The 20,733-nt window shown below is 37.6% G+C and overlaps 1 protein-coding gene across 6 annotated transcripts in view; it reads right to left on the minus strand.

The window, feature by feature from the left end:
- The window catches only part of SPAG9 (sperm associated antigen 9), a 152,316-nt gene that overhangs the window by 79,858 nt on the left and 51,725 nt on the right, over positions 1 to 20,733 (minus strand). For 5 of the 6 annotated variants that reach the window (XM_010842846.1, XM_010842843.1, XM_010842845.1 and 2 more), the window contains exons 3-4: positions 12,284 to 12,354; positions 3,318 to 3,412 (exon numbers count right to left, since the gene is read on the minus strand). In XM_010842846.1, coding sequence (XP_010841148.1) covers positions 3,318 to 3,412; positions 12,284 to 12,354 — 166 coding nt within the window. Of the gene's footprint in view, positions 1 to 2,490; positions 3,281 to 3,317; positions 3,413 to 12,283; positions 12,355 to 20,733 lie in introns of those variants that run through there. The other variant, XM_010842847.1, reaches the window with a different exon arrangement.

Here is a 20,733-nt window from a genome sequence, read left to right on the forward strand (position 1 = left end):
TAGTTAGAGTCCTATTTTCAAAAGGAAACCCTGAAAAGACAACATTAGGTCCTGTATGTATATTGGTGTGTATATTTGATACTCTATATATTAAATATATAAATATTTATATTAAAAATATAAATATATAAATATAAATTAACTATATATTTAACTATATAGTAAATGCTTCAGTAAAACTCACAGAAGAAACCAAAGAATGAAAATACATGTGGGAAAATATCAAGTGGCAGATTTAAACACCAGGTGTTTCAATAATGACACTACTGTCAAGAAACGAAGCTATCAGAATCAGCCATCAGAGTCCTTATTACATCTATTTTTTAAACTGCCATACATCCATTTTTAAATTGGTTATTTAAATGTTACCTATGTGCATAAATAACTTTGCAAATATGTCTTTAAACATTTTTATTTCCACTTAAATAATCATTAATAAAATCTACTATACATATATATAAAGAGCAGTAAAAAGATTACATTTGTTCAACACCCACCAATGTGGCAAGCACTGAAATGGATGATTTATTTACATATTCTCATTTAATCCTCACAAGGAAATAAGAATTATTTTTCCTGTTTTCAGATTAGGAAAAGTGATGCTCAGAGACTTCGGGCACTAGTTATTGGAAGAAACGGGATTCGAAGTCAGGCCTTTTTTGACTCCAAGACCCATGCACATTTCCTGGAACTACTGCTTCTTGCCAACTGCGCTTCAGTCATGTTTGAATCTTTGCAACTCTATGGACTGTAGCCTATCAGTGTCCTCCATCCCTGGGATTCCCCAGCCAAAACACTGGAGATCTGGACTGCCACACCCTCCTCCAGGGGTATTTCTGACCCAGGGATCGAACCCATCTCTCTAAGTCTCCTGCACCGGCAGATGGGTGCTTTACCACTAGCACCACCTGGGAAGCCAATCTTAATATTAAAGACTTCGGTATCTTCCTTCAGTCAGATCCACAGCAACTTTTATGTCAAGAAACTCTTTGAATTTAATCATGTTATTTTATGAATAAAATAGCTAGAGCTGATATAGTTTTACTAAAAATGGAGTAAATATAAATGATTATAAAAATTATTTACTTGTTTAATTTACAATATATCTTTAACTGTTTAAATACAAATAATCATCTCACGAATTTTTTAAATGACTCAATGGGGTAATAAGTTCAAAGGAGGAAACTCGGGTACAGAGATTAAGTAATTTGCCAAAAGTCCCATAGCTCATGTGTGGCAGAGCATTTGTAGCCTGGTAGTCCAACTCTGAACCTCTTATCCACAGCATAGTACTGGCTTCATAAATGGAACTGAAACCTAGGACAGCCCTTTAAAATTAATCTTACTTTAATGTTCTTGAGTTTCAATTTCCTAAGCCTATATATACATACACACAAATCCTTTATGTACTAAAATGTACACAAAGCAAAAAGATTGCTCCCAGTTTTTATAAAATCAGGAAAAAAATAAATAAATGACCAAGTTTTAAGACCACAGATGAAATTTAATTTCTGGACTTTAATGTTGAACATGAGGATGAGGAAATTTACTACTTTAATTTCTCTTTAAGTCCACAATTAGGAGTTGAGTTTTAAGTAAACATTTACATAATAAAAGCCATACATTATGAACCTCCATTTAAAAACCACACACGAAGCAGAAATCTCAACAAATCAAATTTTTATCTTGGTGAGTTAGAAAACAAAAGAAACCACAACATTAAACCTCTAAAATACAGAAAATGGTTCTTAGAGCATGCAAGTACAGTGACCAGCAGAAACGCTACAGAGATTAATGATATCCCCACAAGCAGGCATGGATATCTGTTACCCAAGTCTACAAAGAAAAGGCAACATCTGACAAAACAATAGTGAATAGGCTTTGTAAAGCTTTCCAACTTTGATGCATAAATAATTGGGAGAAAAAAATGAATTCCTTGCCCTAAAAGGTTTAAATCCTTTCACTTCAAATATATTTTGCTGTAGGAGGAAAATATTTAAATTGTCAGTTCCCATGAACTGCTATCAAAAACTGTAAAAAGGATGCCTGAACCTCCAACAGTCAAAGGATCATTGGAACAAAATACACACCTATGGCCTGTGTCTAATCAACTACAAGTCCCACCATAAAGATATTTGCTTCTAAATGCTCAGATGCTCTCATGAAGCGGTTGTGTACATTTGGACCCAATGCTCTACTCCTATTTTCCCTTTACTAGTTGAACCCTCTGCTTAAAACAAGACCACTCTGACCTTGTATTTGTGTATAAGTACAATCTGAAAATCCTTTTCTTAAGTGGGTGGTTTCTAAACACAAAGCATATCCCTAAGCGATAGCCTATAAATTACTATATATAAGAATAGAAGTCTTAGCTTCAGGCCATTTTCCATTGTTTCAATCTGCAACATGAATGATTACAAAGAACACCCATAAAGCTAAAAATAAAAGAAAAACCAACTAAAAAAGGACTTCTAAGAGAGACTGAAGTACCTGAGTATCCTTGGTAGGTTCTGCGTCAAAGCTGGCACTCCGGTAGAAATAGAGAAGTGCACAAGCAGCAAGACGGAGAGAGATACTAAGATAGCAGAATTAATGACCACCGCCCCGCCAACAAAGCCAAACACAAACAGCAGCATGCATCCAGGACTCATGGCGCTGTGCTGGCATGGTGAAACACCCGAACCAGGAGGCCTACACGGGGGCCAGAGGGGTATCTTTGTAGTGAGGATCTGTCATTCAGCTGCTGCCACAAAAACAATGCCATCAGCAGCAGCTTTCCACTCCATCCTGCTGCAGCTCCGAAGCGCTGACGTCATCCTGCTCTCTCCGCCTCATAACCATAGAGCTGCTGCTCCTAGCATTTATGCAGCAATCCGGAGCAGAGGCCAGCCTATTAACTATTTTCCTCCCCACTAAGAGGCCTGGCTTAGCTCATTGGCTACAATGCTTGGAGATCTACATAATTTATTCACACTCCTACATCAAACAGAAGTCTAGCTACCCCTTTCAAACATGTCTCTCTGTAGCAAAAACGACTTTTAAACCAATTATACAGGTGAAATGAAAAATTTACAGCATTCTGACAAAAATTTTAAACCTATACAATCTTTGTTAAGTATCAGAAAACAATGGCTATTAATTTACCTTTTCATTAGTGAAAGTTGTTTTGTTTTTCTATGCCACCCCCTCCTATAGCATTCCAACTACAGCAGGGAGAGAGCTAACTATTGTTTGAGGATTAAAGAACAGAGAGAAACAGAAACAGATTATTTTATTTTCCTTTTCCCCAAGGCAAAAATGTATATAAAAAAGCTTACCTAATTCTACTATGAGCTGTGGATTCTAGTTGATCACTCCCTGAGATCTGATGAAGTTTTGTTCTTTCTAAGTGTTCCATATAATTATGGATCATCTATTTTGAAGAAACAAAAGAATACACAAAATTTTAAGACTAATACCTGGAAAAAAAGTATAACATTTTAACAAGGGAAACCTTTTAATATAAATTTCTTATTTATCGGACTACTCATGTTCTATGTAAAAGAATATTAAGGATGAAATTTTATTTTATTCTCAAAGGGATATGCAAATGCTTACATTTAAGGATTCTAGAGTCTGGAAAAGTAGCCAACATTTTGCTTAACATAGCAAAAAAATTCTTTTACAATATGTAATGCTATTAAATAAGTCTGACATAAATAACACAAATTGAATATAGACATTGGGAAGGAACTGACAAGAGATTACTGATTAACGGGGACAGATGACACTTGAGAAATCCATTGCTAAAGTGGGAAGCAACAAAGAAATTAACTTGAAACTTCAGTAAAGATAATTTTCAATTTAATACCGATATTTATTTATTTTTGCTACAGATTTAGTTCAAAGAATGCTAAAATATTCTCTCCTATGTTAGCCTGCTAACTTACTGGAATCATTACTTAATATAATCATATAAAAATGGCAGCAAACTGAAACAAATGAAAAATCAGAGCACATTAACTCTTTAATAAGGAACCATAAGACACAAACTGAATATGGCAATAAAAAATTCAAGAATATCAAGAAATTCTGTCAAGAAATTCTACAGTCTGATTTGATTCCTTTTTTTTTTTTTTTTTGGCTACGCTGGGTCTTAGTTTTAGCATGGTCTAGTTCCCTGACCAGAGATCGAATTCAGGCCCACTGCATTGGGAGCATGGAGTCTTAGTCACTAGACCAACAGGGAAGTCCCTGATTTGATTCTTAATATAGTTCCACTTATAAGAGACCCAAACCTGGTATTAAAACATGTAAAATGAAACAATTTCCATCATAAAATCAAAAAGGCTTTGCTAGATGTTGAAGTAATCTGAATAAGAAAAAAATAAATACGAAAAGTTATGTTAGCAATTTCAGTTTAGTTCAGTCGCTCAGTCCCGTCTGACTCTTTGCGACCCCATGGACTGAAACACGCCAGGCTTCCCTGTCCATCATCAACTCCCAGAGCTTGCTCAAACTCATGTTCATCGAGTTGGTGATGCCATCCAGCCGTCTCATCCTCTGTCGTCCCCTTCTCCTCCTGCCTTCAATCTTTCCCAGCGGCAGGGTCTTTTCAAATAAGTCAGTTCTTTGCATCACGTGGCCAAAGTATTGGAGCTTCAGCTTCAGTAGCAGTCTTTCCAATGAATATTCAGGACTGATTTCCTTTAGGACTGACTGGTTTCATCTCCTTGCTGTTCAAGGGACTCTCAAGAGTCTTCTCCAACACCACAGTTCAAAAGCATCAATTCTTCAGCGTTCAGCTTTCTCTATGGTCCAACATCCATACATGACCACTGGAAAAAACATAGCTTTGACTGGACGGACCTTTGTCAGAAAAGTAATGTCTCTGCTTTTTCATATGCTGTCTAGGTTTGTCATAGCTTTTTTCCCAAGGACCAAGTGTCTTTTATTTTCATGGCTGCAGTTAACATCCACAATGATTTTGGATACCAAGAAAAGAAAGTCTGCCACTGTTTCCATTGTTTCTCTATTTGCCATGACATGATGGATCCAGATGCCATGATCTTAGTTTTTAGAATGTTGGTTTTAAGGCAGCATTTTCACTCATTCTCCTCTTTCACTTTCATCAGTTCCTCTTCACTTTCTGCCATAAGGGGGTGTTATCTGCTTAACTGAGGTTGCTGACATTTCTCCCAGAAATCTTGATTCCAACCTGTGCTTCATCCAGTCCGGCATTTCTCATGATGTACTCTGCATATAAGTCAAATAAGCAGGGTGACAATATGCAGCCTTGACGAACTACTTTCCAAATTTGGAACCAGTCCATTGTTCCATGTCCGGTTCTAACTGCTGCTTCTTGATCTGCATATGTTTTTCTCAGGAGGCAGGTAAGGTGGTCTGGTATTCCCATCTCTTGAAGCATTTTCCACAGTTTGTTGTGATCAACACAGTCAAAGGCTTTAGCGTAGTCAATGAAGCAGAAGTAGATCCTTTTCTGGAATTCTCTTGCTGTTTCTATGATCCAATGGATACTGGCAATTTGATATCTGGTTCCTCTGCCTTTTCTAAATACAGCTTAAACATCTGGAAGTTCTTGGATCATACAGTGTTGAAGCTTAGCTTGGAGAATTTTGAGCAGTACTTTGCTAGCATGTGAGATGAGTGCAATTGTGTAGTAGCTTGAACATTTTGAACATTTATGTTGAACACTGCCTTTCTTTGGGAATGGAATGAAAACTGACCTTTTCTAGTGGTGGCCACTGCTGAGTTTTCCAAATTTGCTGGCATACTGAGTGCAGTACTTTTACAGCATCATCTTGTAGGATTTGAAATAGCTCAACTGGAATTCCATCACCTCCACTAGCTTTGTTCACAGTGATGCTTCCTAAGGTCTACTTGACTTCACACTCTAGGATATCTGGCTCTAGGTGAATGATCACACCATTGTGGTTATCTGGGTCATGAAGATCTTTTTTGTATAGTTCTTGTGTATTCTTTTTTGTATATTTCTTGTGTACTCTTTCCACGTCATCTTAATATCTTCTGCTTCTGTTAGGTCCATACCATTTCTGTCCTTTATTGTGCCCATCTTTGCATGAAATGTTCCCTTAGTATCTCTAATTTTCTTGAAGAGATCTCTAGTCTTTCCCATTCTATTGTTTTCCTCTATTTCTTTGCATTGATCATTTAGGAAAGCTTTCTTACCTCTCCTTTCTATTCTCTGCGTTCAAATGAGTATCTCTTTCCTTTTCTCCTTTGCCTTTAGTTTCTCTTCTTTTCTCAGCTATTTGTAAGGCCTCCTCAGACAACCATTTTGCCTTTTTCTTGGGGATGGTCTTGATCACTGCTTCCTGTACAATGTTACAAACCTCAATCCATAGTTCTTCAGGCACTCTGTCAAATCTAATCCCTTGAATCTATTTGTCACTTCCACTGTATAATCATAAGCGATTTGATTTAGGTCATACCTGAAAGGTCTAGTGGTTTTTCCCTACTTTCTTCAATTTAGGTCTGAATTTTACAATAATGAGTTCATGATCTGAGCCATAGTCAGCTCCTGGTCTTGTTTTTGCTGACTATAAAGAGCTTCCTCATCTTTGGCTGCAAATAATATAATCAATCTGATTTTGGTATTGACCATCTGGTAATGTCTATGTGTAGAGTCATCTTTTGTATTGTTGCAAGAGGGTATTTGCTATGACCAGTGCGTTCTCTTGGCAAAACTCTGTGTTAGCTTTTGCCCTGCTTCATTTTGTACTCCAAGGCCAAACTTGCCTGTTACTCCAGGTATCTCTAGACTTCCTAATTTTGCATTCTAGTCCCCAGTGATGAAAAGGACATCTTTTTATGGTGTTAGTTCTAGAAGGTCTTGTAGGTCTTCATAGAACCGTTCAGCTTCTTTGGCATTAGTGGCTGGGGCAAAGACTTGGATTACTGTGATAATGAATGGTTTGCCTTGGAAACAAACAGAATATTCTGTCATTTTTGAGACTGCACCCAAGTACTGTATTTTGAACTCTTTTGTTGACTATGAGAGCTACTCCATTTCTTCTAAGGGATTCTTGCTCACAGTAGTAGATATAATGGTCATCTGAATGAAATTTGCCCATTCCAGCCCATTTTAGTTCACTGATTCCTAAATGTCGATGTTCACTCTTACCATCTCCTGTTTGAGCACTTCCAATTTACTTTGATTCATGGACATAACATTCCAGGTTCCTATGCAATATTGTTCTTTACAGCATCGGATTTTACTTCCATCACCAGTCATATCCACAACTGGATTTTGTTTTTACTTTGGCTCAGACTCTTCAATATTTCTGGAGCTATTTCTCCACTCTTCTTCAGTAGCATAGTAAGCACCTACCAACCTGGGGAGTACATCTTCCAGTGTTGTATCTTTTTGCCTTTTCATATTGTTCATACTGTGGCTATTGTGACTAGTGCTGCTATAAACACAGGAGTGCATGTATCTTTTTGAATTACAGCTTTGTCTGAATATATTCCCAGAAGTGGGATTGATGGATCATATGATAATTCTATTTTTAGTTTTTGAGGCACCTCCGTACTGTTTTCCACAGTGGCTACACCAACTGACATTCCCACAATTTAAAGAAATGTAAATATCAAGAGTAGGCAAGAAAAGGAGAATATTCCTGAAATTCTTAAAATTACAGCATGGAATAGCTTTGTAAGTTGCTAAACTTTAGCTGCATGAAGATAGATTTCAATCTCAAATAACTTGAAATATGCATTGTAGCAATATTAAAAGGATAGCTACTGAAAGAAAATTTAAACAAGTTTTAAAAATTTATTTTTAACAAGTATGCTTTTGTTAGGAGTTCCCTGGTGGTCTAGTGGTTAGGATTCCATGTTTTCAGTGCTGTGGCCCAGATTCAATCCCTGGTTGGGGAACTAAGTGAGATCCCACAAGCTGCACAGTGTAGCCAAATAAATAATAAGTATGTTGTGAAATTTATACTCGGCATGGAAGCATATACAAAAATTAAGACATATATAAATCAATTTGAAAGTGTTATTTACTTCAGATAAACAAGAAGTCTGATGCATGGATTAAGATGGGTAATTCCATCAAATCAAATATAAAAGAATCAACCAGGCTGTTCCCCAAGTTAAAATTAGTACAAATAAGAAGTGTATCAGGCAAAAAAAGATGAATATATAATCACACAGATATGTATATGAAAGCATTTTTAAAAGCTTTTAAATTTACATAATTTTAAGTTTAAATGTTTTCTCTTTTCCAACAGTTCTGCAGAAATACAATTTTTGTGTTTGTGTCAGTGAGGCAGAAATGCTGAGTTGCTTCCATCTAGTATCAGGAAAAACTTCAAGTGAGGAAGAAATTTAAATGAGACTAGCATAACAAAGTGATGGTCGGACCAAATATATCAATTTAAAATTTCAAAAGATTTTAGAAAATCTAAGTTGAATTCTTTTATAATGGAAAGTAATCATATGAATTTGATTCATTCAAATGAAGACTAAGTTCCTTTAGGGATTGAAATAAATAGAAATCTCTCCTAAATTGAGTCTATAATAATCTATTTATTCAATATAAAAAAAATTAAAAGATTAAATAAAATGCAAAGATACAGAATTGGTTCTACCCAAAACAGTCCGTTCTACAGATTGACTACTGTCTTAAATAAATTTAAAATTTTTTATTTTAGATGTTGAATTCCAAACCAATTCCCAATCAAAAAAGTTGTCCCAAGTAACTGGAGATACAGTATTCTAACATTCCAAAATGGTCTACACAATGAAACTGGTTTTAACCCAATTGAACTAGCACTTAGTAGGACAAAAGAACAACAACAAAATGGCTGCTAATATTTATTGATCACCATCTACATATCAGCTAATGCATGTAGAGCTACTGTTTCAATTAATCCTCAGAACAATAATATGATTTTCTAGATAAACTCCATTTTAAGGCGGTTAAAATAACTTGTCCAATTTGACCAGCTAGTTAATGATTAACTGCGTTCTGTCAGTAGCTAGCTGGCTTTGCGGCCAGAACTCAGATCCATCTGACTCAGTCATCAGAGCAGTTAAGGATTATGAGACTTGCGGTGTATCCAGGTGCCGTTTCAGTCACTTCTGGAGGCAGGCAATAAGCTCACTGTCCTTTTTTCATCACACCCACAAGAAAACCCCACATTCTAAGACATTTCCTGATGTCTGAAGTATATTCTATATAAGCACAAAAAAGTAGATAAAATAAATTATACATAAAAATTTAAATTTTAATTAAATTTAAATTTAGGGCTTCACAGAGTAGCTCTGTTTTTTTATTAAAACAAAACCAACTGAGTATTGGACAATGAATGCTGCAAGGTAGAAGAGAGGTATGAAAGTAAAATAGAATATATTTTAGATAATCTATTTTGGGTCCACCAGACCCATCCCTCCTGATCTCAGAACTACAACTCTCAATTTTCTCAGGTATGCATATTAATTCACACTTATTCAAGAGTCAATTCAGCAACAAGTAGCTGGAGTCATGGAGAAGGATCCCAAGCACACTATTTGGAACATCCCAAATCCCCTCCCACCTAGAGAAATTTTCACAGCAGACATTGATTTAGCTTTGGCTAAAACTGAAATGCAAGACAACAGTTATTAGAAAAACAAGGCAAAAAAGAGAGATTTTGGAGACAAATAGCATGAACCCTTTTAATTCTGTTGGCCTTTAATCTTTCCATATGCAGTTCAGTAAGTATATCCACAAGGCCACAATTCTTAAAATGGTTGAGACACCATGAAACAAAGAGACAGAAAATCTTCTAGTGCATTTAACATGTGTTTCATAACTTAAAAGCACTGAAAATTCAGGAAAAGGGAATCAGAGAGACCTAGATTCAAATCCAGTCACATACTAGCATAGCATTTGGGACAAATCACTCCATATTCTCTTTTAAGCTTCAGTTTGTAAAATGGGGGTGGGTGATAAAGAGTTTGCTCAGAGGATAAGACGAGAATGCATTTAAACACTCCTTGGAGTAAGACAAGGGTTCAAGTTTTTGGTGATTAATGAGTATGTATATTTCCTCCACTGTCCTTTTAAGCAAATTCAATAATGTGTATAAAATTTTGAATTTGATTAGAGAGCAGTTATTCATATTAGGAAACGAGCCCGAGATTTCCCTTAAGCAGCAAACAACGTGTTTGATAAAAGTGCTGTCTAAACAACTTTTTTGTGTACCTATAAAAAAGGGTACTGAGTTAAAAGTAACAATGGAAAGATTAAACCCTTCAGACTTCCTTTCCCAGAAGGTTTTCAAAATTTACCTTTAAAGGACCTAGTTCTTTAGCATTGAATAGCAATTTATAATTGCTAATTGAATGGTATTTCTAGTACAGATGTATAAATACACAAACACATTTGAAAGAAGCCATATCTGTGTCTTATAAACATTGCTTGAGGCAGAGCAAAATACAGAGAGCCTATCAGAGGACAGAAGCTGCTTATGACTAAAGGAGGGGATCTTGTGAAAATGCTACATGTAAGATCTTTCACAGTTATTAGACAGGCCCAACTCTCTGCCTTGGTATTTAAGATTTTCCTGAGATCCTTCTTTTTTTCTGTTAGACTGTTCTCTGAAGGAATGCCGTCCTTCCCTGGTGGCTCAGAGGTTAAAGCGTCTGCCTGGAATGAGGGAGACCCAGGTTTGACCCCTGGATCGGCAAGATCCCCTGGAGAAGGAAATGGCAACCCACTCCAGTACTCTTGCCTGGAGAATCCCATGGAGGGAGGAGCCTGGTAGGCTACAGTCCATGGGGTCACAAAGAGTAGGACACAACTGAGCGACTTCACTTTCACTTTCTTTCTCTGAAGGAATAGAAACATAAAAACTATGTACATATATGAGAGAAAATACGTAATTTCACTTTACAATGACTTTAAGACAGCATATATTTTAGACATATTTCAATTTAACAATCCTCAATTACAAAGGTTAATTAAAATCTTCAATAAAAAAACATAATTCATTATTCATCACTATCAATTATTTATGGCACATAAACCTATTCCCACAAACATGTTTGTAATTATCAGCATTGATAAGAACTACCAGTACAGCACACTGTTGGGGCATGAAATGAATGGTGTGAAAAGAACAAACAATAAACCTTTAACAACCAATTGTTTTTTAACAGTCTTAATATGTACCAAATACCATCTTATTCAAATGTGGTTATTTTTTCATATGTAAGCTATTCTGTTTTCCCAGAGCTCTATGGTTCCAGCCCTCTGTGGCCAATCTTTTTCCTTTACCACTCATCAATTCCGTGACACTTCAAGCTTGGTACATGGCTATGTTAGCTAAAACAGTAATAAACCTCACATGCCAGGAAGAAATTCCAACAAGGTGTGGAAGGTGTTAAAAGCACATTACTCTCAAAAACAAATGAAACTGACTGCAGTGAGTGGGGTTTTATACTACTTTAAAGCAACAATATAGGTCCCTACCGGAGGCAGGATAAGAGATCACCCCCAATACTGAAAGGAAAATGGAAGCTAAAGACTAAACCATCCGTATCACGGGAAAGTTTGGACTAGAAAGAGAAAGAGCAATTATTTTTTTCATGTAACAGTGCATGTGTCTATGAAAATTCTGTTTAAGTGTGTGAATCCCAGTTCACAATTTTCACCTGAAGGAGACAGAAAGAAACAAACGCAACACAGGAAAGGCTGACAGAGAGTCATAAAAAGGAGTTTTTTAAACATTTTCTAACTTGCTTTGAAGAGATTATGTGCAAGAGTTGTTAATCTGAAACACTGAAACTTCATGCAGAAAACCTGTTTTAGAGTCATTTTAAGACATTATAATTCGTTTGCCATTTGTTATGAGCTTAATGCAAATTAAGTACTTTATACTGCCTTAAAAATGTAGAGACTCTGACCAACAATCTGGCAATCCACCATGTCCCAACAGGTATCAAAATAAGTTATATCAATTCTCTCATATTAGTATCATGTATACTTTTTAATATGTACAAGTTAGGTTTTTACTCAACCAGTCAAAAACATAACTATTGGAAATGCCTTAATTATTACATTATTCATAACATGAAAAGTTAACTCCAGATAAAAGACATTAAAGTCAGTATTTGGTAACTAAGTAAATGCTACATGACATTTAAAGCTTTCGCGAATAATAACCCCCAAGGATAATACTGGCTGATTTTCAAAGAAAAATTAAAACATATTTTCTAGGGTTAATTTCTTTATCTTAATGTTAGTATGGTAAGAACCAACCTAGAAACCCACCTCAGTGTGTCTCTGATGCAAGGCATTATATTCTTTCTTCAGTTCCGCTTCTCTTTCTTCAAGTCTGCTAACTGAAATTAAGATACATACACTTAATCAAAACCAAATTAAAAATTTACTTGAAAATTCTATCTTTAAAACTTGGACTGGTTTATCCATAATCCTTGGTAACTGCAAGCCTCGTTACTCCATATCAAAGTCTTCACAAGGCTAGTGACCTTGCTTCATGTCCTTAATAACATTTTTGCAGAGGGAATAAACAGAGTATTTTTAAAAAGACTAAAAACATCTTACTGCTTCTCCCAATATGCTTATGTAATAAACATCCTTATCTAAGTAGGTTTTTAACATGATACAGAATTACCTCTTTGAAAAAGATTATACAAATCTCCTCACAGAAGTCTTAACCTGAGCCTAACCCCAAGAGTTGACTCATTGGAAAAGACCCTGATGCTGGGAGGGATTAGGGGCAGGAGGAGAAGGGGACGAAAGAGGATGAGATGACTGGATGGCATCACCGACTCGATGGACATGAGTTTGGGTAAACTCTGGGAATTACTGATGGACAGGGAGGCCTGGCGTGCTGCAGTCCATGGGGTCGCAAAGAGTCAGACAAAACTGAGCGACTGAACTGAACCCCAAACCACTGATTTCTAATAGTATTCCACCTCTTTTTCATTACTGAACAGTATGTGAACATGTTACTATTTTTATAAGCACCTTCTTTAACTTCAGGTTTTAATTTCAGGGACTCATCTTCTTGTATTTAGCTCCCTCTGCTGATGGAGTTTGTGAGTGGCACTAAGTTGGGATAGAGCACAACTTCAATATTTTAAAAATACATTTTAGATCCTGAGATACACAGTGTCAGGACAGGATTTCAGAGAAAAGAATGGTATCAGATAGGAATGATTCTGAGAGAAAATGGAATCCAAGCAGGACCAGGAAGAAATTACAATACTCAAGATAGATAGTAATGGGGCTGTAGCAGGCAGGTACTGCTACTACAGAGAAGGGAACACAAAACCATGGAGCTGGAGAGGCAGAGGAGAGACTGGCCATTCTAGAGGAGCTCATGCTGATTAAGGAGCAGTGGGACACAGTCCGCTGGTGAGAAGTAAAGCTGGTGCTAAAGGAGTTTGTCAAGATACTCACGTTAGTCTGTTTGAAAGCATGAGCACAGTTGGAAAGGTTCTCTTGGTATAAGGGTCAGACAGCTACAAACATGCAAGACTGTTTATAAGAGACAGCTGGTGACTGCGTCAGCTGGCTCTAAGAGTTAACTACTGTGAACTATAACAGCACATACATGAATGTTTTTATATGCCTAATATTACCATGCCAGACACCACGTAACACATAACTTGTGCTGACTGGTAAACTCATGTTTTTTATTTGTGTAGCTCTACTGTTCACCTTTATTTGAATACCTTGAAAATATGCCATGAATTAGGAAAAGTGTAGCTCTGACTTTCAGTTTGTTTTTCATGAAGGCTATGTGTTGGCTCATTAAATTTGCAGCAATAAGTACACACACTATAGTAGCCATAGGGTCACACTTATCAGGCCAGGGAAGGCCTGAGGACATGGGCTGCTCATCTCATCTTGTGGCTGAAAGCAATAAAAAGCAAATCTGTAAGACAGCTGTTCCGTGATAACAAAACAGATATTGAAGCCATATTAAGTTTTAGTGCAACTTCTGTGATTTTTATTTAAAAACAAGAAATCCAACCAAATGTAGATATTATATTTAGTAACAATTTCAATATAAACATTTTCTACTATTTTTTGTCAATTAAATTGTTCTAAGAGCATAATCCTAAAATTACTGGGTGAACCTTAAGTGTTTTTAATTGCTCATCTATATGAATCAAAATTTTCCTCAAATTGTGCAACCAAAACAAAAAACTGGAGACTGAGGCTAAAATAAAATTGCAAAGAATAGCAAGGATAGATAAGAAAGCCTTCCTCAGCAATCAATGCAAAGAAACAGAAGAAAACAACAGAATGGGAAAGACTAGAGATCTCTTCAAGAAAACCAGAGATACCAAGCGAATATTTCATGCAAAGATGAGCACAATAAAGGACAGAAATGGTATAGACCTGAGAGAAACAAAAAAGATCTTCATGACCCAGATAACCACAATCCTGTGATCACTCACCTAGAGCCAGAAATTCCAGAAGGCGAAGTCAAGTGGGCATTAGGAAGCATCACCACAACAAAGCTAGTGGAGGTGATGGAATTCTAGTTGAGCTATTTCAAATCCTAAAAGATGATGCTGTGAAACTGCTGCATTCAATATGCAAGCAAATTTGGAAAACTCACCAGTGGCCACAGGCCTGGAAAAGGTCAGTTTTCATTCCAATCTCAAAGAAAGGCATGCCAAAGAATGTTCAAACTACCACACAATGGCACTCATCTCACACGATAGCAAAGTAAAGCTCAAAATTCTCCAAGCCAGGCTTCAACAGTATGTAAACTGTGAACTTTCAGATTGTTCAAGCTGGATTTAGAAAAGGCAGATGAAGCAGAGATCAAATTGCCAGCACCTGCTGGATCATTGAAAAAGCAAGAGAGTTCCAGAAAAACATTTACTTTTGCTTTATTGACTACACTAAAGCCTTTGTCTGTGTGGATCACAACAAACCGGAAAATTCTTGAAGAGATGGGAATACCAGACCACCTGACCTGCCTCCTGAGATATCTGTATGCAGGTCAAGAAGCAACAGTTAGAACTGGACATGGAACAACAGATTGGTTCCAAATCGGGAAAAGAGTATGCCAAGGCTGTATATTGTCACCCTGCTTATATAACTTATATGCAGAGAACATCATGCAAAATGCCAGGCCGGATAAAGCACAAGCTGGAATCAAGATTGCCGGGGAAAGAAAAGAAACAAAGTGAAGTCGCTCAGTCGTGTTCAAATCTTTGGACTGTAACCTACCGGGCTTCTCCGTCCATGGGATTTTCCAGGCAAGAGTACTAGAGTGGGTTGCCATTTCCTTCTCCAGGGGATCTTCCCGACCTAGGGATTGAACCCAGGTCTCCCCCATTGTAGGCAGACACATTACCATCTGAGCCACCAGGGAAGTCCAAGATTGCCAGGAGAATTATCAACAACCTCAGATATGCAGATGACACCACCCTTATGGCAGAAAGCAAAGAAAAACTAAAGAGCCTCTTTAGGAAAGTGAAAGAGGAGAGTGAAAAATTTGGCTTAAAACCCAACATTCAGAAAACTAAGATCATGGCATCCAGTCCCATCACTTTATGGCAAATAGGTGGGCAAACAGTGGAAATGGTGACAGACTTTAATTTTGGGGGCTCCAAAATCACCGCAGATGGTGACTGCAGCCATGAAATTAAAAGACGCTTGCTCATTGGAAGAAAAACTATGACATATCTAGACAGCATATTAAAAAGCAGAGACATTGTTTTACCAACAAAGGTCCATCTAGTCAAAGCTATGGTTTTTCTAGTTGTTATGTATGGATGTGAGAGTTGGACTACAAAGAAAGCTGAGCGCCAAAGAATTGATGCTTTTAAACTGTGGTGTTGGAGAAGACTCTTGAGAGTCCCTTGGACATCAAGGAGATTCAACCAGTCCATCCTAAAAGAAATCAGTCCTGAATATTCATTGGAAGGACTGATGCTGAAACTGAAATTCCCAATACTTTGGCCACCTAATGCAAAGAACTGATTCCTTGGAAAAGACCCTGATGCTGGGAAATATTGAAGACAGGAGGAGAAGGGGACAACAGAGGATGAGATGGTTGAATGGCATCACTGATGCGATGGACATGAGTTTGAGTAGGCTCTGGGAGTTTGTGATAGCCAGGGAAGCCTGGCGTGCTATAGTCCATGGGGTCGCAAAGAGTCGGACACAACTGAGCAACTGAACTGATGATCATCCATAACCCTCATTTCAAATTTGTGCACAACAGTAGAACCTCATTCTCATCAATTTTGTATAAGTTCATAAATAAATTTATATCAATGTCCACCACTAACAGCCAGAATTACACAGTACTTGTCATGTACCATGCACTGTCCCAGGCACTTTATATTAAAAACCTAACTTGACCCTGACATTAACTTTATGATGAAACTTCATTACATTTCATATTAGGGATAAGAAAACTGAAGTAAATAGGGGTTAAGTAACTTGCCCAAATTCACAGAACTAGTAAACGCAGGATTACAACTCCTAATGGATGACACTAGGCCCAGAATCTTCTTTTATTTATCATGGCATTCTGCCTCTCAAGAAGTACTTCTTTTAATTTGTTTTATATATTGGAATCTATTTTAAATTTTCACCTTGGGGGAAAAAAGTATAGAGAGTGCTCCTTTATTACTTGAAACAAAAAAAAATCCTCTCTTCTGGAAAGAACCTCATCACAGGTACTACAATTCAAAAGTATCAAACTGCCACGTAAAACATGTAGCCAACATAATAAATCATGATGATATATATATCAAAACCGAAATGCGGTACTGCCCTGGCAGTCCAGTGGTTAGGACTGGGCACTCTCACTGTCAAGCGCCTGAGTGTGAACCCTGGTCAGGGAACAAAGATCCCACAAGCCGGGCAGCACAGCCAAAAATAAATAAATAAAATTAAAATGCAAAAAACCACTATATACCTGTCAGAAGAGCTAAAATAAAAAGTGTTGGTAAGGAACACGGTCTGGTAAGGAACTTTCATACGCGGACTTCCCTGGTGGTCCGGTGGTTGGGATTTCACCTTCCAGAGGGGCGGGTTAGGGGGGTGCACGTGGCAGGGTTTCAAACCCCAGTTGGGGCGCTAAGATCCCAAATGCCTCCCGGCCTAAACCCAAAATCAGAAAGCCGGAGCAATAATCCAATGAATTCAATGAAGACTTTAAAAAAAAAATACAACTTTCATACACTGATGGTGGGAGTATAAACTGATACACCCAATTTGAAAACTGTTTGGCAAGATTTAATGAAGTTGAATTATTTGCCACTCCTATGAAAAAACAAGCTCATTATTACGATATATGTCTATGTGTCCACCAAAAGGCATTTTAAAACAATGTTCAGAGCAGCACTATTCGTGTTCCAACATGGAATCAACCCAAATATCCATCAACTGCAAAATATATAAATATTCATGTACTAGAATACTATACAATAATGAGAATGAAGGAATTATTGCTGTGCACATCATGGAGGAATCTCACAAACAGGATACTGAGGAAAACAAAGAGAAGCAAAAGAATACAAACTTCAAATGAACACATAAACTAATCCAAAACTAATTTAATGTGTTAATTCAGTTCAGTTCAGTCACTCAGTCGTGTCCGACTCTTTGCGACCCCATGGACTACAGCACGCCAGGCCTCCCTGTCCATTGCCAACTCCCAGAGTTTGCTCTAACTCATGCCCATTGAGTTGGTGATGCCATCCAACCATCTCATCCTCTGTTGTCCACTTCTCCTCCCGCCTTCAATTTTTCCCAGCATCAGGGTCATTTCCAATGAATCAGTTCTTCGCATCAGGTGGCCAAAGTATTGGAGTTTCAGTTTCAGCATCAGTCCTTCCAATGAATATTCAGGACTGATTTCCTTTAGGATGGACTGGTTGGATGTCCTTCCAGTCCAAGGGAATCTCAAGAGTCTTCTCCAACAGCACAGTTCAAAAGCATCAATTCTTTGGAGCTCAGCTTTCTTTATAGTCCAACTCTCACATCTATACATAACTACTGGAAAAACCAAAGCTTTCTCTAGACAGACTTTTGTTGGCAAAGGTCTCTGCTTTTTACTACGCTGTCTAGGTTGGTCATAACTTCTCTTCCAAGGAGCAAGCGTCTTTTAATTTCATGGCTGAGTCACGATCTGCAGTGATTTTGGAGCCCCCAGAAAATAAAGTCTGTCACCGTTTCCACTGTTTCCCCATCTCTTTGCCATTAAGTGATGGGACCGGATGCCATGATCTTAGTTTTCTGAATGTTGAGTCTTAAGCCAACTGTTTCACTCTCCTCTTTTACTTTCATCAAGAGGCTCCTTAGTTCTTGGTTTTCTGCCATAAGGGTGGTGTCCTCTGCATATCTGAAGTTATTGATATTTCTCCCAGCAATTTTGATTCCAGCTTGTGCTTCATCCAGCCTGGCATTTCACATGATGTAGTCTGCATATAAATTAAATAAACAAGGTGACAATATACAGCCTTAACGTACTACTTTCCCAATTTGGAACCAGTCTTTTGTTCCACGTCCAGTTCTAACTATTGCTTCTTGACCTGCAAACAGATTTCTCAGGAGGCAGGTCAGGTGGTCTGGTATTCCCATCACTTTCAGAATTTTCCACAGTTTGTTGTGATCCACCCAGTCAGAGCTTTTGGTATAGTCAATAAAGCAGAAGTAGATGTTTTTCTGGAACTCTCTTGCTTTTTCAATGATCCAACGGATGTTGGCAATTTGATCTCTGGTTCCTCTGCCTTTTCTAAATCCAACTTGAACATCTGGAAGTTCACAGTTCACATACTCTTAAAGCCTGGCTTGGAGAATTTTGATGGAGTAGCCATCATAGTCAACTAAAGGGTCTGAATGCATTACTTGGATGCAATCTCAAAAACGACAGAATGATCTCTGTTTGTTTCCAAGGCAAATCATTCAATATCACAGTAATCCAAGTCTATGCCCCGACCACCAATGCTGAAGAAGCTGAAGTTGAACAGTTCTAAGAAGACATACACGACCTTCTAGAACTAACACCAGAAAAAAAAAAAGATGTCCTTTTCATCATAGGGGACTGGAATGCAAAAGTAGAAAGTCAAGAGATATCTGGAGTAACAGGCAAATTTGGCCTTGGAGTACAGAATGAAGCAGGACATAAGCTAACAGTTTTGCCAAGAGAACGCACTGGTCATAGCAAACACCCTCTTCCAACAACACAAGAGATGACTCTACACATGCACATCACCAGATGGTCAATACTGAAATCAGATTGATTATATTCTTTGCAGCCAAAGATGGAGAAGCTCTATAAGTCGGCAAAAATAAGACTGGGAGCTGACTGTGGCTCAGATCATGAACTCCTTATTGCCAAATTCAGACTTAAACTGAAGAAAGTAGGGAAAACCACTAGACCATTCAGGTATGACCTAAATCAAATCCCTCATGATTATACTGTGGAAATGACAAATAGATTCAAGGGATTAGATCTAATAGACAGAGTGCCTGAAGAACTATGGACGGATGTTCGGATGTTCGTGACATTGTACAAGGGGGCAGGGATCAAGACCATTCCTAAGAAAAAGAAATGCAAAAAGGCAAAATGGTTGTCTGAGGAGGCCTTATAAATAGCTGAGAAAAGAAGAGAAACTAAAGGCAAAGGAGAAAAGGAAAGATACACCTAGTTGAATGCAAAGTTCCAAAGAACAGCAAGGAGAGATTAAAAAAAAAAAAAGCCTTCCTAGTGATCAATGCAAAGAAATAGAGGAAAACAATAGAATGGGAAAGACCAGAGATCTCTTCAAGAAAATCAGAGATACCAAGGGAACTTTTCATGCAAAGATGGGCACAATAAAGGACAGAAATGGTATGGACCTAACAGAAGCAGAAGCTATTAAGAAGAGGTGGCAAGAATACACAGAAGAACTGTACAAAAAAGATCTTCACAACCCAGATAGTCACGATGGTGTGATCACTCACCTAGAGCCAGACATCCTGGAATGTGAAGTCAAATGGGTCCTAAGACCCTAAGCATCACTACGAACAAAGCTAGTGGAGGTGATGGAATTCCAGTTGAGCTATTTCAAATCCTAAAAGAAAGTGCTGCACTCAATATGCAAGCAAATTTGGAAAACTGAGCTGTGGCCAAAGGACTGGAAAAGGTCAGTTTACAGTCCAATCCCAAAGAAAGGCAATGCCAAAAAATGCTCAAACTACTGCACAATTGCACTCATCTCACACGCTAGCAAAGCATGTGCTTGAAGTTAGGATAAATGTAAATTGACTATTTTACATAAGTCTATTAGTCTGATGCATTCACTCTTTTATCCTGATTGTGTCCTTCATCTATAACCATGCTTTTTAAGAATATTCCATCCAAAAGCTGCAAACACTGTGCAGTCCCCTTTGGGGAGGAGTTACTATCTAATGAATTTACTGTGTATACAGCTCCATCCCATCCGATTCCAAACATAACGTGTACCTCCTTTACACTTTCCTTGGCTAAATACTCATGCTTTATGTTCTCCAACAACTCCTATAAATTCTATATATAGTGCAGGATTTAAACAGACTACTCAGAACCGTAACAAATACTGTGCTGATTCCTCATTAAAATGTATAGGGAGATAAGCAAAAATATTACCAGATTGGGGAAATATAAAAGGGTCTGAATGCATTACTTGGATGCAATCTCAAAAACGACAGAATGATCTCTGTTCCTTGCCATCATTGGAAAATAAATTGGAATT

This window comes from Bison bison, unplaced genomic scaffold, assembly GCF_000754665.1.
Source record: "Bison bison bison isolate TAMUID 2011002044 unplaced genomic scaffold, Bison_UMD1.0 scf7180017864180, whole genome shotgun sequence".
Lineage (NCBI taxonomy): Eukaryota > Metazoa > Chordata > Mammalia > Artiodactyla > Bovidae > Bison > Bison bison.